We start from the raw sequence: 17314 nt of genomic DNA, 5'->3' as shown, positions 1-17314 counted from the left end.
TAGTCACATTGTGAGCATTATATGTTTACAGTTACAACAGCAGATGGTGCCAAAAATCTCTAAAACAAGTCCCTTTCATGACTGGTCTTCAATCAAAAACGCAGTTTACAGCGATACTGTTTACACAGGCAACTAGGTTATCGTGACAGGGGCCTGAAACATGGAGAGACACACAATGATTGTACCAATGGTACAATCAAATGGTGATCAACGCAGAAGATTCAAACAGCTGCCAAAGATGGTGTCACTTGGTTTTGTTTTTGTTGACCAACGGTTATTTTGAAACTGACTGATCATTTTGTTTGTTAAATGGGTTACTGAAGAGGACTATTTCTGGTTTAAGAAGAAAAACTCATTTTGGGTTGGTCATTGGAACGGTTAGTTTGAAATTGGACATTGGATTGCGAGAAAATACTTAGAAGAAGATTTTGTCTTCACAAAGTCGTTTTCCGAAAATTATTCTTAAAAAAGGAGGGTCGTCTTATAATCAGGGTCGTCTTATTTGGGGACAATGCTATATATTTTTACCTATACATTTGATGTATATGTGAAACCTTCGGGTAGTGCATATGGGGAGATGGGCTATAGATTTGAGAATGGACACTGTGTTGCCAGTGCAACTGACAAAACTTATATTTAGGTGTGTCGCTATTTTTTCCCGGAAACTCATGATATAAACATAGCTAGCTCTGCACTTTTTTGCTGATTTCAGGACAACTTTAGAGGTATATTGTATGAATGAACAAAGAGTTCAAAATAAACATTTGTCTGCTTTGCTTGAGCTAATATACCGTATTTGTCTGAGAGACACACAACCTTCCAGACTGAATGTAATTGTGACAGAGAAAGGTTCATGGCTGAGAAGATACAAGACAAACATTCTATTAACCCACTCCGGGAGATTCTGCTCTACCTACAGAGAAAATGAAAGGACAAACTCTCTGGCTGTATGTGCACTGCAGGCTTAAATCAGATTATTTCCCCCACCTATTGTGACTCAGAATTTGATCTTTTCATATCTGTCCAAACACTCAATCTGATTTCCCCCTGTGTTTTGACATACAATGAATACATCAGATACATGCCACAAACCATAAGAGAAACAGGGGGGGGAGATCAGGTTTGAGGGTGCAGTTTAATTCTTACTCAGAGCAGTACAATCCACAGAGGAACAAAATGTGTTTCCCATTATCATGACCTCGAAGGGGGTTTCATCGCAGTATGACTGCGAGGATGCCAACTCGGTCAATGGTGCATGAAACTGCCTTCTTTTATTGGCATGGCATTCAATCAGTTCCTCTTGGGTATATGTCCTTGGCTTTGGAGCAGGGGCCACCCATTACAGTACTCCCTGCACCTGCCCACATCTCTCTACCCAATCCTTTTTAATGCCTTTCCCCCCCTCTCTTCCATCCCTGCATGAATAAAATCAGCCCTGTCAAGAAACACAGAACCACTCGCTCTCTTCCCCTATTGTTTCTGATTGATTATGCAGAGCAACCACCGCTCTGTCCACCCATCCCTCCCGACGTCTTTGATTTCCACTGACGTTGGCTCGATGCCAAGAGATCCTCCCCCATCCTTCCCATTCCCACCCCTCAACCTCATATCACGGCAATCACCTCTGGTGCGGCGACTGCCACCCTCAACCAGTAAATGAAAAAAGAAGACAAGGTGGGGAAAAAGACAGTCTTTTTACCATTCACAAATTCATACGAAAACAAACAAACAAGTGTAACTGATGTACCATTGCTCCGCCAGCCCTCTACACTGAAGAGCCACAACACAAACAAGAGAAACAACTTATTCCACTGAAGAGGGGAAAATGTTTGTTTTTTTCCTTTACCCAGCCCACAAGGGAGCAGCTTATCTGTCATTGAGTAAAAGACAACACAAGAAACTATTTCTCATTTCATACTCAGAAACAGTGCTTGCTGTTTTTTTTCTCAGCGGCCTGGCAGTGGCAACTTTCTTGGCATGCCAAAGCACCTTGAAGGCTAATGGGGGTCTATATTTCATTGTCAAATGCTCCCGTTGTCATGCAATACACATTCACTCACACTCTGCATCAGTGTGAGCTTTAACTGATATGCCAGTCAGTCAGCGCCATTAAACCCCAAAGCAGTCCCTGGGCAGCCCTTTTGTCTTCGCTATTTGTTCCCCTCAGCAGCACAAAAAAGCAGGTCCTACAATATTCACTCCAGCTAAACAACCTTCGCCTCCCCAGAGAGGTATGCCTTCACTTCTCCCACCTTCACTGGTGACTTTAATGAAATATGTAGCTGTGTTTTAATCAAAACAAGGCCAATTTGCATACGGACATGTAGGGGCAGTGGATCCTCCTCCCCCTCACCCTGGCAGTGTGGAAGCCGGCTGCAATCCGGGCAGACGAGCTGCTCCTGATGTTGGAGCGGCACGAAGGAGATGGAAAGGTGGTGGAGGAGGAGGAATAGGAGATGCAGGAGGTGTGGATTGGGGTAAAGGGAGGAAACGGTGAAGTATGAAGGGCGGGAACATGGCTAGAAACAAGCGAAATCCAAATTAAGCAAACGAACAGATGGATGTTGCACATTAGCATACATCAACAACAAACAGGGGCTCCATGCTTCGTGTCCAGGAGTGAGCTGGCAGGGCTCAAGGGTAAATCGGGAAGAGGATTAGAGAATTCTAGTGGTCTGTGTGTGTCTGTGTGTACACATATTTGTATTCGAGTAAATAAGTCGAGGATTTTAAATGATGCTGATTATCCCAGAGGGAAGACAAAACACAATCGTCAGCATGCACAGTTTTAATAAATGCAAAGCCACTAATGAACCGCAATTAATTACCAAATTACCAAATTACCTTGCGTCGATTACTTCTGAGGCGCTGTGTAGCGAGGCAGGGAATGTGTGTGAGCTGGGCAACGTGTAGTGATCTTTTGTTTTGGATTGTTCTTGCAGCTGAGGACTCAGCAAAAGGCAGATATTCAGTGTTCTCTCCTGTTGTCTCTGAAGGAGACGAAAAGGGTGTGTGTGTGTATGTGTGTTTGGGACTGAGATAAGCAAGACAAGACAACTAGCTACTGGTGCCACACCAGTACAGATAGGCCTTGGCTCGCTCAGCCATAGGCTTACCAGCCAGATGGGGAACTGTCTGACTGGAAGTCTATCTGGTTGTCTGGCTGGCCTGGTGGCTCATTGGCTGTCTGGCTGGAAAAACTGCCTGGTAACGGCGGAGCCAGTGAAGGACCAAGGAAATCTGTGTTTTTTAACACTGCTGGGTTCTATTTCTTCCATCTCTCGCATTCCTTTCTTAAAACCAGGCTCTGATCTTTGTTTTTTGCATTTGGTAGTAAATTTATGTAAAAATGGATAGTACTGTTGCATAAATATTTTTTATCTGATAAACAGATGTTTTGGACTAAGACACTGTTAGATTACAAAGGCAGAATTGTGTACCAGCTGTACTCCAACAAATGCAAGGTGAATCATTGTTTTCTTGCAAGTAAACATTGGTAACATACTGCCGTGGAGCAATTTGGTGGTGGGTAGTGCAATTATATATTCTTGTATTAGGTGATATGATCCAGCTGAGACATAATGTACCTGCTGCTACATTTGGCATGAATTTCTATATTTCTGATGCAGCTCTGTAGTGGAGGGAAGAGGGGAGCAACCCTTTCCTTCCTGAGAATTAATCAGTACAGAGTTACAGCTGAGCCAGTTACACCTTTTTGTCATACTTTTGAAAGAGCTATAACCTTTGTGAATTATTATCAAGCTCCATTGGAAAAAAACAAACACACCCTCATACCTTGCCAGTCTCAAGCTGCTTTGCCAATGCTGTCAATCTAGCAGACATATCATCACAGAGCCCCAAGCCCGGCCAGCCACCTGCAGACAGAACGCTCACCGTCTGAGAGAATGTAATGACACACATTTCACCATATTGTCAGATTTAAAAGCTTGTCAGATCTGTCTTGCTTGAGCTGATATAAGTTAAAACCATGCCATGCAGCTGAATGTTGTTGAGTGGCTAATTAATTCAGACCTCCCAGTGTGCTGCTACATGTTGCACGTGGTTTCATCTACCAGTACTGGAGAACACTGCAAAACATGTTTAAAGCCTCCGGCGGGAGGTTTCTTCTGTTCTTGTCACTTCTATCTACAGTAGTTAGAAATAAAGGCTTTGATGAGTCAAAACTCGCAGGCCAATGCAAGCTCTAAGACCCAGCCATCCCATTAACTTCAGTTGTTCACATGATTAGAATAGAAGTAATTCTGAGCTACGATCCAATGCATGCTGCGATACGTTGTACTTCCCAGATGGGCTGAATGGATGGGCTGAATGTATGGATGGATGACTGAACTGACTGAAGTCCTGACACCAGGTTTCAGGAGTGCAGAATATAGGATAAACCAGGGTAAAACGCCCTATTTAAAGTTGTACTCCATAAGAATTAAAATACCTTGTTTCTAGTGGCAAGGTATAATTGCATGCAAGCCTGTTCTTTCAGAGCCCTCCATCCTTTGCTGTTTTGCTCTTTAAATCTTTTCTCTTTTAAAATAAAATCAATTTGAAGATCAACATGTACACTTGTATTCTTAAGTAAACACATCAAGAGGGTAACCAAATCACTACAGACTACAACTTTGTTTTTTTATAAAACTAAATGTAAAATCTTGTTCCAAAACTACAATAGGCTACTCCTCAAAGTCTCCTCCATTCCTCCAGAAGAACATTTTTGTGAGAGCTTTTTTTTTTTTAAATCTTCTGTTGTAGGTGCAGCACAGAAGGCCAGCCTTCTGTTTCCTGCTCCAGCCCTCATTGGAAAATTTATAAGGAACCAGCCATTTGAGGGTGTTAAAACAGGCTGTGTTGCTGCTCGATCTGAAGTTAAATGTGTTGGTTCAGTGTCAGTATTCTCACGCTCTCTTTCACACTTTGGCTTATCTTGTCATTTGAGTGCTGAGGTGATTGGTGAGTTATTTTAGTTCTCCCATGTACACTCCCTGGTCTTTTAAAAGTAGCTCCTAAGTGTTGGCATAATTAAGTCACTTCACTGTTGGGTTAAACGTTACAGACACAAGATGCTTAATGAGTTTAGTGTTGGTGTGAATTAGCATCACTTGGAGTTGGACTTTTAATGTGCAATAATTTATCACTCATCCACGCTGAATGCAAAGAAGTGGACAACTGAGTTGACACACAGCAGGCCTAGCCATTCTTACTGTTAACTAAGTTAAATCAAACTGAAAATAATGTTTTTTTCCAAACATTAACATATCTGTGGGAGCTTCCCAGGGTCCCCTGTTTCCCAGAACAATAGCCTCTTCATATGACACATTACAGGAACATTTCATGAGGTTTGATGTTTTCAGCAATGTTTTTCCCTTGGTAAAATGTTCATTGTTTCCCTGTGTAAATATGTTAAAAGCACCCTCCTTACAGTTTACAAGTTTTAGACATTGATATCTCCACAGTGGCTAAACAGTTTTTAGCATCCGGATCTCCCTGCGCTTCTCTTACAATGGGAGTTTATATCAATATATATATATAGGACCATATATACCTAGCTAGCTTCCATATTTAGCTGCTAGCTAGCCACCTACATACAGTAGGCTATTGGGCAGTGTTGGTGGCTAAATATAGACTATTATGTGAAATTTGCATACATTTCTCGAGATCATCATATGATATCCGATATTTATTGATATAAACTCCCATTGTAAGAGTTGCGCAGGGAGATACTGATGTTTCAAATGCAGTTCAAAAGGTTAAAACTGCATTCATTTTAGCTGTGTGTATGAAGGCCATGTACTGAAGTGTATTGGCTAAATCAACAGTCTCTTCCAGTGAGTCAGATTGAGTTGTCAAGTTATCTTTTACATTTATAAACCTAATGAGAGCTAGTCAAGTCCGTTATTGCTGTTGCACCACCAGGAATATTGTTAGTGATTGTCAAAATTTAGATGGCATTACCCATGAGTCAAAAAACGTATTTGCATGTTTAATCAAAACATTTCTGTTTGTCTTTTCTGAGGAAATACATTTTGGAAAAGCTTCCGCCCCCCCCCCCCCCATAGTAACTGGTAACACTCACAGTTAGTAATATCCTATTGAATTACTTAAGCTTTATCCTTTGTGGCACATTTTACTACAGCATTACATGAATTTCCATTGAAAGAAGTCATTGAACAAAATGGAAATATGCTGTACCCGTGAGAAAGTACAGATGTCACTTCATATGCACCACCAAATTGGTTAAGTTCCTGTGCCAGCCAGTGGTCCAGTCACAGCAGTGTCACAGTTGTCATTATCACTCACCTTCATGCTTCAGGCTGGCTGCCTGGGAAACAGTTTACATAGAAGTGTCAACGTTAGGTGAGTGTTCAACATATACAGATTTTTCTGGAACTTTCATTGTTTCTCACCTTCACATTTGTCATTTGTCACCGTGGCTGTGTCATCCTCAGCACAGAGGAGTTTCAAACCAGCACAGAGAGGAAAGTCACAGCAGGAGCCCCAATGGGTGACAATGACCTTCGACAAACAACACTATCAACACATTACGAACAGCAGGGTAGTTGAGAAAGTGTGACAGGAGGTGTAAATGAGAAGCCCTATTAAACCAGTGCTGTATGAGTTTGGTGTGATACCATTAAGCTGCATATATTTATATTTCCTCTCAGTTGTGGTTGTATTTTGTAGTCTTGTGCTGCATGTTTAGGTATATATACACTGGAGATCAAAATTAGAGAACACATTATAAATACTTGATTTATTCTGAAAAATTGTTATTTTTTTATTGTTCAGAATTCATTAGAATATCTACTGTGGCTATACCACTGCTGTACTAGCATGTTTTTTTTCAAAACAACCAAGGCAGTTCAACAAAAACCTTTATTGTTAAAAAAAGCAGTGAGCAAAATTAGAGAACAGTAACCACTGTGTCAGAAGAAAAGATTTCAACTATATTTTCTCAGGGCTATATGATTAAAAAATGAATAGGAAGCGTAGAGGCCCATGCTTTGAATGACTTCTGCACATCTGCGCCCACAGGACATCACTAGTTTCTCACACTGCTCTGGTTTGATCTTGGTCCATTCTTCTTGCAGTCTCTTCCACAGTTCGGTAACTGTGGTGGGTTTCTGAGCCATTACTTTGTTGCCAAGGATTTTCCAGAGATTCTCTATGGGGTTTGGATCTAATCAATCTAGTTGTGATCTTCACTGTATATATATACGGTATATATGGTATATATATGCAAAACTACAGTATTATGAGCTGTGGTGAGAAAAGGGAGCATCTCTTCCTTTATATCCATAAAAAAAATTGTCTCCTGTTCACAGCAGAGCATATTGTTGACACTGTTGGCCATAGTCATTTTCTTTAACCTGATAACACAAATACAAACAAATGTTATAAAAAAGGAGCCATACCTCTTTCCGATTATCTAAATTCCCGAAAGTAAGCATTGTTTAGTGGCTTATTCCCCAATTAAAATATGTAAACTTTCCTCAAGTGCATAGAGTTGTTTAAATTTAGTTAATATTGATGAAAAATATTTAGCTCCATCAATCTGATCTGAGGGAACATCTAAAATATTAAATTAGCAGGATCCACTGAAAAAGTTCTGAACTAGTTAATTGTGATTTTAAACTGATCAATATTTATGTTTTCATGGGTTTGACATAATGACTATTGCTTCAATTATTCCTTTTGGAATCATCATCACAGAGAAGCATCAGCTCTAAGTCGACCCTCTTCATTGAATCAAACGTCTACTTCTTTGATAATGAAGACAATCAACTTTTACCAATAAAAATATCAATCTTTATTCTTTGAGATAGCATATCAAAGATAAAACCTTAATCTATGATACCATAACAAATTACACATGAACTATACAACAGTAAACAAATTGTAATGCAATAACGGTTCTCTTGGTGTTTGAATGTGATATCTCTTCTGTATGGATCATATTTTTGTTGTGACTTAAAGAGGCAGAAAATACACTCTTGGCCTTGTTAGGAAAAACTGTTTTAAATGCAGATGTAGCCTCTATAAAATATCCTTTCCATTTCCATCAATGCACACATTTTTCACAAATATTAACAAAATTGTGTGTATGATTTTATGGGTGTTATTTTGTAGTTATGTGTGTTATAAAGTTTTTTGGCACAAATTCTTCCTCAGCGAAACACCTGACAAAATGCTTTAATGTTGCAATGTAAATCTTACTGTTCTGACCTTAATCTTTTGGCAGATTGCAATTGTTAATAAATGTACAAATATAGAAAACTTTCCCACATTGGTGCTATAATGAAGCCTAGCCAACAGGGTTCAACATACTGTATGAATGCAGGCCACAGAACACACTTTCTAAAGCTAAAAGATAATCACTGTTAGAAACCTACAACCTCTGGAAGCCAACAGCTGAATTAAACTGATTACACTTAACATGCACATAAATACTTATTCATAAATCAACTCTATATACTGTGTGCTTCTCTTTAGAACAGAAAAAAAGATTTTTATTTGGTTTACAGAAAAAAAATGGACAAAACGACTGCATGGGACAACAGTTGCACAGATTCCTCCATAACTCCCATTGCATACAATAATATTAGAACATTAACAGCAATAAAATTACAATAGTAAATGAGCAATGTAAAATACAAGGTATGACTATTACACAACATTATATAGAAAGAGACAGGATGGTCTGGCAAACACAGGTTTTTAAAACACCATAACACAAAGGAAAAATTACAATGGGACTAATTTTTCCAGAAGCTGCTCCACACTGCTTTTTTAAAATTTTCTAGTGTGGAGGTGTCAACAATATCTTTACTTCCTCCATACTATAAACCTAATCTAAATATCTCTACTTAACCCTAGTATCTATACAGAACTATACACCACAACACAAAGCAGACCAGGCAGTGGCACAGTTACTAGTTTAGAGCGAATATCATCTGATAAGCTGTATTTCATTTTGATTCATGCCATTTGTCCTCATCTGGACAGCCCTGCAAAGGTAAAACTCCTCTCAAGCCAACCTCCTGCAAAAGTATTCTGCTTAACAAAAGCCTTTTTTCCTCTCTTATGGACACTCTTTTACTACCATGCTACGAAATATTTGATCAAAATCTTGTACGTTGTTTCCACTGATGACCTACTTATATCTTACTTCCATGGATACCGCATGCAGCTGCAGTCCAGAGAGTCAGCGAGTGGCCAAAAAATAAACCCAGCGTCCAAAGCTCAGTAATGAGACATGTAGAGATTTACTTATGTTCACCTGTTACCTGACAACTTTCAAAATAAACAATGTTGAATGTAGATCGCATTGTGCAGTCAGGCAGCTAAGGGTAGGAAACAAGATTACTGTACAGCATGTGGATCTGCAGGGAAGACGTGATTTTTCCTAAAATTTTAATCATTGAAAAAGATTAAGGAAACTCATGCAAAATGTTGGGATTCATGTCTTGGAACTTCCTGTGGTTAGGTAGATTTTTGGCAAAAAAACCTTGCTTGTTTACGTGCATGTCGGCTTGTTCATGTAAACAGAATACGTGTGTGAATGTATGTTTTGTGCCTGGCTGTGTCCCCTCTACATCTCGTGGGAAAGGACATCATGCTGAGCAGCTACTCCATTGGCTTGCAGGGTGCTGAGCTGCACCTCGGGTTGACCGTTGGCCTTTGGCTGAGCAGCAGTATGGTCAGATGGGTTTGAGCTGAAATGGGCGTTGGATTCATTTAACCGACGGACACGATATGTCTCATAGTGGATGCTGCCTGTGATGTCCTTGATGTTCTGCATGTGTGTTCTGAAAGACAAAAGACAGTATTACAACTGCAGTAAGAATTGCCTATATATCATAAAAGCAAAATTACATTGATCATTGAAGCAAATGATATTTTAGCCGAGCAGTAGATTTGTATCTTAATAATGTACATTTTACCTACACATGGCTAACTAGCTTTTTCGTGAGTAGGGGGAGACTAGCTGTCCCACGCTGTAACAGTCATTAATAGCCCCGTTCACACATGCACCACAACCCTGAATTTTATCTCGACGTTACTCGGAGGAGCTGTAGATGAGAATGCAAATGTCCGAATCAGTTCCAGCTCCCTAGTACAAAGTCTGTGTAATCTCAGATTTAGTTGATATGTCAATGGAGAATTTAACTGTGCAGAGAATTCGCAGTGAACGACGGTTGATGTTGTTTCTATCAAGATTTGGAAACTTCTCTACGGGCCGGCGCTGAATTCTTCCGACAAATTCAAGGAACAGCAAAGACTTGGTTGGCCGTGACCAAATTACATACCGACTAGATGACCCTGTGTGTCCTGCCTCCCGCACTCCTTACCCCAGGCATCTTCAATCCTGCTCCTAGCGGGCTGCTGCCCTGCATGTTTTAGATTTCTCCCTGCACCAACAAACCTGAATCTAATGTTCTTTGCGTTATAAAGCTTCAGCTGCTCGTTATCAAGCAGTTGAAGCTTATCATAGGTTTGTCATCAGAGTCAGGTGTGTTTCAGCACGGAAAAACCTTAAACATGCAGGGCAGCAGCCCGCTAGGACCAGGATTGGAGATGCCTGCTCTACGCAGACACCCCCACCACAACTCTCCTGTTTTTATAGTTTGTTAACGATAAAATATTCATGGTCATTTTTTAGCTGAAAATGTTGCATGTGTAAACATGTTTGGGAACCACTGTTTTAGTCTAAAGTCAAGCAGATAAGACTTAATAGAGAACCAGCAATGCCTGTTGTAACACTGTCGAGGAAAGCACTGGGCCCCATCTAGAAGAAATTCATTAATATTGATTTCAGTAGGTAAGTGAAGCTTCATAGTGTCTCAGTGCTGTTTCCAATTCATTTCAACAAACACAGTGAGTTCTAATCTAGCAGGAGGCACGTTTCATAACAGGTCTTTTATATCAGTTCCAATATATATACATAAATCATAAAATATACTCATTAGACTCTAGAGTGATGATGGAAGCTCACCTGATGAGGAGGTCCCGCAGGTAAGCAAACTCACAGTGTGCAATATTCTCAACTGCAGAGAGAGTAAAGAGGAAACATTAGTACATAAATACTCTTGACTGTAAAAGTTTTTATGCAGCAGATGCATTGGGGCATTAGATACACAGGGAAAGATTCCCAACACATGGAATAAGATTTCTAAATGTGATCCCTTCTATTCCAGCTCACCTGCTATTCCTCAAAGCACCACAAAATGGCAGTGTTGCACACAAGTCAACCGAAGGGCATCCACTAACATGACATCTCCAGCAATTTTCTTAAGCCAAGATAACACACTCCTCCACTCTGGAGTAATTTAATACATTTCAGCTCTCCTCTATATTGGAGAACTTTAAGTGAGACGTTTTAACAAACTCCCTGTGACAAGCTGCTGGTGCCTCAAGTCAGGCTAACACATGTTTGAATTATAGATTATGTCAAGAGTGTAAATGAAAAAAAAAAAGGAGGGTGCTATTTATGTAAAGCTTTGAAATCCATGGGCAGGAAATTAAATTCTCTTTGAAAGGAGCAGAGTGGAATAACTGCTGGGTCTGTGAGCGCTGATTAGTGGCGTTGAGGGAAGGCGCTGTTAACTTGTAACAAGCTGCACTGCTGGTATCTCCACTCTCTACTTGTCCCTATAAGTCCCTATATACAGTAATGCATGCCCACCCCTTTTCCTCCATCCATCTCTTATTTGCACCCCCTGGAAAATAAACAGTTTCTTTTCCACTTATTTGATATATAGAGACTTCTCCTCTGGGCCTAAATTATGATGTTGCCGACAAGTCCAGCAGCCCAGCAGCTTCCTCTCCCCTCCACCTCTCCTGTCCTGCCGTTCAGTGGAGTTAATTTCATTATGCCTGCTGAGAGAGTTGTAGTCACCTTCAAATTCTCAACACTAAAAGGGTTCATGGTACTACCTCCAAAATGTCATCTTTTCAGGGAGAACAACTGCCACGCTTATCACTTTTATGAGTGAACTAATAATAATATCCCAATCCGGAGCCACTGGACAAAAAAAAATCTATAATATTTGTGAAATATTGGGATCATTTTACAGCTATCTTTGTGGGAACTGCCAGCAACTGCACATCTATTATGTACAAGAGACCCCAAGTAGTCACTGCTTTCACAGGTTCAACAAGCTTGTCATGTCGTGTTTGTTTTTCAATTTAATCTCAATTTGAAAAGTAACGATTAACTACGGCTATCAGATACCTTTAGTGGAGGAAAAAGTATAAAAGTAGCCTCTGAAATGTAGTGGAGTAGAAGTATAAAGTAGCAGAAAATAAAGTACAGAACTTGAGTAAATGTACTTTCCAACACACTTTAAGAGTTGCTGAGCAACAGTAACTTCCTACGGCTATATGTCATTTTGCTCAATGCCTTTGAAGGTAACATTTCCAGTGAACCAGTAGAGATGATTCAAACCACACTAAATCACAGACCTGCCTGAATAATTTACAACATATAAAAATGGTTGATTTTTAGTGATGGATTTATATTTTACAATGCCAATAAAACTAGAGCTCAGTACGCGCTGCAGAAGAATCATACAACCCCCTCCCACACACACACACACACACACACACACACACACACACACATACACACACACACACAGGTGAAGTGAGGACATTGCCTGCTAAGAACCTCCTTGGCAGTGTGAATATGCAGCATGGGCCAACAAATGTAAACTGTATCACAGTTGCTGCATGTGAGTGTGTGAGGAAGCGTGTCTGTGTTATCCCAAAGGACACAGAAAGTCCTTGTAAATCTCTTCCTGCTGTCCTATGCATGTCCCTAGATACAGACTTGAGGAGACGTATGTAAACAAATGCCTGGTAGTCAAACAGCAGATGGTTAAACCAGCTGGACAGATTTTAAAGCTGCAGTTCGTAAATTTCCACATGTTGAAAATACACTGAACATGAGAATCAGTTGTATTCTTAGTGAAGCTGTTTCACCATGTTGATGTTGGTACGTTGAATGAATGCCATCAACGGACCTGGTAGCATGAATGTGATTATATTATCTACCAGAGTGATGAAACTAGATGGTCTAGGCACTGTCAACTGAACAGGTGTGAGTATGGCAAATGAGACGATTTAATGTTTAAACGTACGGATGGGCAATAAATTATTAGGCCAATCTGTGATATACAAATACAAATTAAAAAAACTCAATGGATACCAGCTTTAACTGATGCTGGCAGTAGAAGCTACATGTGAACCTGTGTTTAGACGGTCAGGAAACATGAATAATTTTCTATTGTCTGATGGCAGGACAAGTAACCAGGTGTGTGTGTGTGACTTAGGATTCATGTATATTTACCCTCTATGGTGCCCCATTTTGTTTTCCTTCCCAGAATCCTCTTTCCGTTCACCTGGTACTCCTGGTCACTGCCCACAACAGCAAAAGGGATCATCTCCTGTTAAATGCACACACACACACACACACACGCACACGCACACGCACACGCGCACACACACACACACACAGCTATTTGTTATGAGGTCATGCCTTGGTTGTTCACTTTTGCTAGAACAGGATGCTGTATTTGACTTGAAAAAAAATACAAAAAGAATAAATACAAAACAAAAATAAAGAATTAGATCTGAAAAAAGCTTGAATTTAAACCTGTAAAACACACATTTGTGATTATCATGACAATTGCTGGAGCCACAGGAGGACACCTTCTACTTAACTTACCCTGATTTTGTCATTGATCATCCTGTCGCCTGCATCCTCGTCAAACTCTTTCTGAGGGTAGACATCGATTCCGTTGGCTCGCAGCTCTTCCCTAATCTGCACACAGTGACACAAAGACACATTAAATCAAATTTGCTAAATATGCACTGTAACAGCACACAGCATTATTTTATACAATATAATTGACCAACTAATTCAGTAAAAATAATGGATATTTTACCACCTAAAGCAGTCTGTTAAGTCTTGGTAATCACATTACTAAGTTTTAAAAAAACATCTTTTTACAATTGCTAAATCATTACACATCTTTACGCAAAGGTCTCTGCAATGAGAGCTGAAATACACTGGGGAAAAAAAGGAAGTCTGGCACTGCCAAACAAAAACAATCAATCAGCACCAAACCATACATCCATCATCTCACAAACATCAAAGTCAATCAGTTAGCATAACATGCAAACACCACTTGATGCTTGGACTGAATCCTGGTTATTTAAGACTTCAATGGAAGCTGCTCTGACCAACTAGATCACTTATATAAACACTTGGTTATGTTACACTGGCTGGTGTTGACATAAAATGGTTCCTAATATCCTTGACACGGAGAAGTTAACATGGAGGTTAACCGCTCTTAGGAAAAAAAAATATATCCAGACAGAGGTATGGCTTATAAAATGGCCTTTTTCCTATCTTTGTATGTCTTTATAATGACTGAAACTCAGGCACGGATGCAGAAAAATAGACAGACAAGCTTCTGGCAGAAATGTCCTTTTAATTAATGACTGTTCACTCCCACAATTACTACTCTGACAATTCCCACTTGGTCCTCGATCAAACATTTCCTTGTTTGTCATTGGAAGCTTTCTCAGGCTTACATTATATGATGCAAACCTAGTGAAATACTACAGAAAAGCCACATCAACTGTCGGTTTGAGGAATGCAAGCAGACACTCACAGCTGGACACACGGAGGCCATTTAATAGATCTTATTCTGTTTGCAAGTTGCTGCAGGGGGGAAAAATGGCATTGGGCTTATAGTTAATAATCTTCAGGGTTATACGGAGCATGTGTGGCCAACCAAAACAATCCAGCTACAAGCCCTGTGGCTACCATTCTCTGCCAGGGCCTGGTCCAATTCCTGTTTTGTTCTTATTGGATGGTGTTACAGTCATCGGGCGGGGTGGGGGTGGGGGGTTGACGGTAGCCAAGACACCCATCGTGCTTCTTTCAAATTAATCAAGCTTTTAGGGAAGTCTTGGAAGGAGGAATGGAGAGATAAAGGAAATGATGGAGGAAGGAAGGTGATTGTCTGCCTCCTGTGGATTGAAAATGATCCAACAGAAACCAACCGTGGAAGGGATTCAGCAGAGACCGTTTAAGACTCGAGCCAGGTGGAGCGAGAATCTGTTGTAGCAGGGAAAGCCGTGATAAGGAAGTGACAACTGGAACAACACAGTGGAGTATTATCTGCCTGGGAAGTGTCCTTGTTGTGTCTTTATACATTTGCTGACTTTTGTCATTCAGTTTTGTTTATTGTGCCAGCTCTTGTGGTTTAAAACTGTAAAGTTAAGGACATACTGAAACAAAACTAAGTCTACAGCCATTTGGAGTGAATCTACAGTATGGTTTCAGGGTCCTATGTTCCCCAGCTCATTATCCTCTTCATATGACACATTAAGGAGACCTTTCAAAGGGTTTTATGTTCTCAGCAATGTTTTTGCCTCAGGTCAAATGTTCAATGTATGTTTCCCTTGGTCAGTTTGTTGAAATCCCCTACATCTTAAAGCCTATTTATGGTATACTCTTTATAACCTTTGCCCCAATTAGAGGGCATAATTCTTGACTTTTGACATTGATATCCCCACAGTGGCTGAACAGACTTTTACCTTCCATGTCCCTTAATGTCCTTGTAATTTGAATTTATTAATCACTTCCAATGTTAGTTAGTTTATATGAAGTGCATAGGACCTGACATGGGCGGATTGTGAGACGATGGGTTCCTGGGCACAGACATTCAAAAGGCCCCACCATATTTCCAACACAGGAGCAAGACATGGACTCTGTGGTGCTTTTGCCTCTGGTTTGTTGTTGTTTTGCATCTTTTTGTAATCATTCTATGCATCCTGTTTTTTATGTATCTTTGCGGTAATTTTTCGCATCTCTTTGTGGATTCCATACGTCAGCCATGCTTGCAGCTCTGTGAGGCTGTACTTGGCGATCCTTTGGCATCATCATGCTATCACTTAAAGCAATTCTTACCTTTCTGGTATTTTTACAATGTTCTTTTGTAATCTTATAATGCTCCTAATAAGTGTATGGCACACTAAAATGTAAAATGTGTTGAAACTCATAAATATTAAATTCTAATCATTTTATCCGGTCCAAATAAAATTATTTGCAGAGGTTTCTGTCCGTCATCCTTCGCTCTTTTTCACCTGCGCTGCTCATGCTGCGTTCCAGTGCCATGGGAACCTCCTACAAGTGCATTCGGGGTAGTTCAATCTGCCCAAATTCGCTAGTAGCAGGTTCTACTTTGACAGGCATTCCAGTGCACTTTGACTATTTGGAGGTCCGAAACTTCAGACTTCCCATGGCACTGGAATGCAGCATTTCTCTCTCACCGCATGTGTCAGGGGAGGAGCGTTTGTCAGAGGTCAGGCTGGGGGAAGAGGTCGGGACTTTAATGGGAAGCTGTGAGACATGTAAGAGAGGTAAGAATTGCTTTAATAATCAAAAACAGGGAAACAAACTCTGACTACTCATCATTAGAAAATTATGAATATACATAATTTACCAAAATTCTACTTTCAAAGCTCCTTCAATTCTGGTCATGTTTCATAGAGGTCATGATTTTTTCATGTACTGAACAGTTAAGACCTCTCTGAACTTGCTGACTTGCACGTTTACCCAGTAATTCACTGGTAATGAAGGGCCTGCCTGCTCGGTTGGCAACTGGACAGAGGTTCACGATCTAAAAAAGAGCCAGACTTAGGAGTTGTGGAACACCGCTCAGTAAATAAATGCTTCAAATAAAGACTTCTTAAATGTTTCCGTCTGGACTGAGCATGACCTTCGAAGTGTTTCAGTAGTAGAGATGATACATTATTCTCCAAGATGGGTACAATGTGGGTTTGCCCAGATGGTTTTTGTTTGTGGTGCCTGGCAGCTTTTCATGTGTTACCAACCTGTGGTCGTGGATATGCATACATGTGTTTGTGAGGGGAATCCCCTGACTGTTTAACCTACTCTATTTATTTTAGGCTTAAAGACCTGCTGCAGGTTATTGCAGGTGTGTTGGGAGGATGAGATTAACCAATGTAAAAACCAGCCGCACACACAAAATATTTTCAGACACTTGTAAACCTCTCTCATCCAAACATAGACAAGCACACACACCCTCCTCTTACCGTCTGTTTAAAGAAGTCCCTCTCCTCCAGGGTGAGTGTGTCAGCCTTGGCGATGACAGGGACGATGTTGACCACCTTACTGAGTCGCCTCATGAACTCCACATCCAGAGGCCTCAGACTGGAAGTAAATAGAGAGTACAGTACAACTTCATGTCATGCATACAGTATGTCT

General features: G+C 40.4%; 1 protein-coding gene across 5 annotated transcripts in view; it reads right to left on the bottom strand.

Annotated features, from left to right (window-relative positions):
• Positions 1 to 7833: 7833 nt before the first annotated feature.
• septin9b (septin 9b) overlaps positions 7834 to 17314 on the bottom strand; it is a 74350-nt gene continuing 64869 nt past the window's right edge. For 3 of the 5 annotated variants that reach the window (XM_083928222.1, XM_083928221.1, XM_083928220.1), the window contains exons 7-11: positions 17143 to 17260; positions 13739 to 13834; positions 13361 to 13457; positions 11006 to 11057; positions 7834 to 9818 (exon numbers count right to left, since the gene is read on the bottom strand). In XM_083928222.1, the coding sequence (XP_083784348.1) occupies positions 9602 to 9818; positions 11006 to 11057; positions 13361 to 13457; positions 13739 to 13834; positions 17143 to 17260 (580 nt within the window). In that variant the 3' untranslated portion in view covers positions 7834 to 9601. The remainder of the gene's footprint in view (positions 9819 to 11005; positions 11058 to 13360; positions 13458 to 13738; positions 13835 to 17142; positions 17261 to 17314) is intronic. The other 2 variants (XM_083928223.1, XM_083928224.1) reach the window with 1 other exon arrangement.

Source organism: Echiichthys vipera, assembly GCF_963691815.1.
Source record: "Echiichthys vipera genome assembly, chromosome: 2".
NCBI classification, from domain to species: Eukaryota; Metazoa; Chordata; class Actinopteri; order Perciformes; family Trachinidae; genus Echiichthys; species Echiichthys vipera.
Note: the sequence above shows the minus strand (reverse complement) of the source record. Positions and strands in the feature narration are given on the sequence as shown.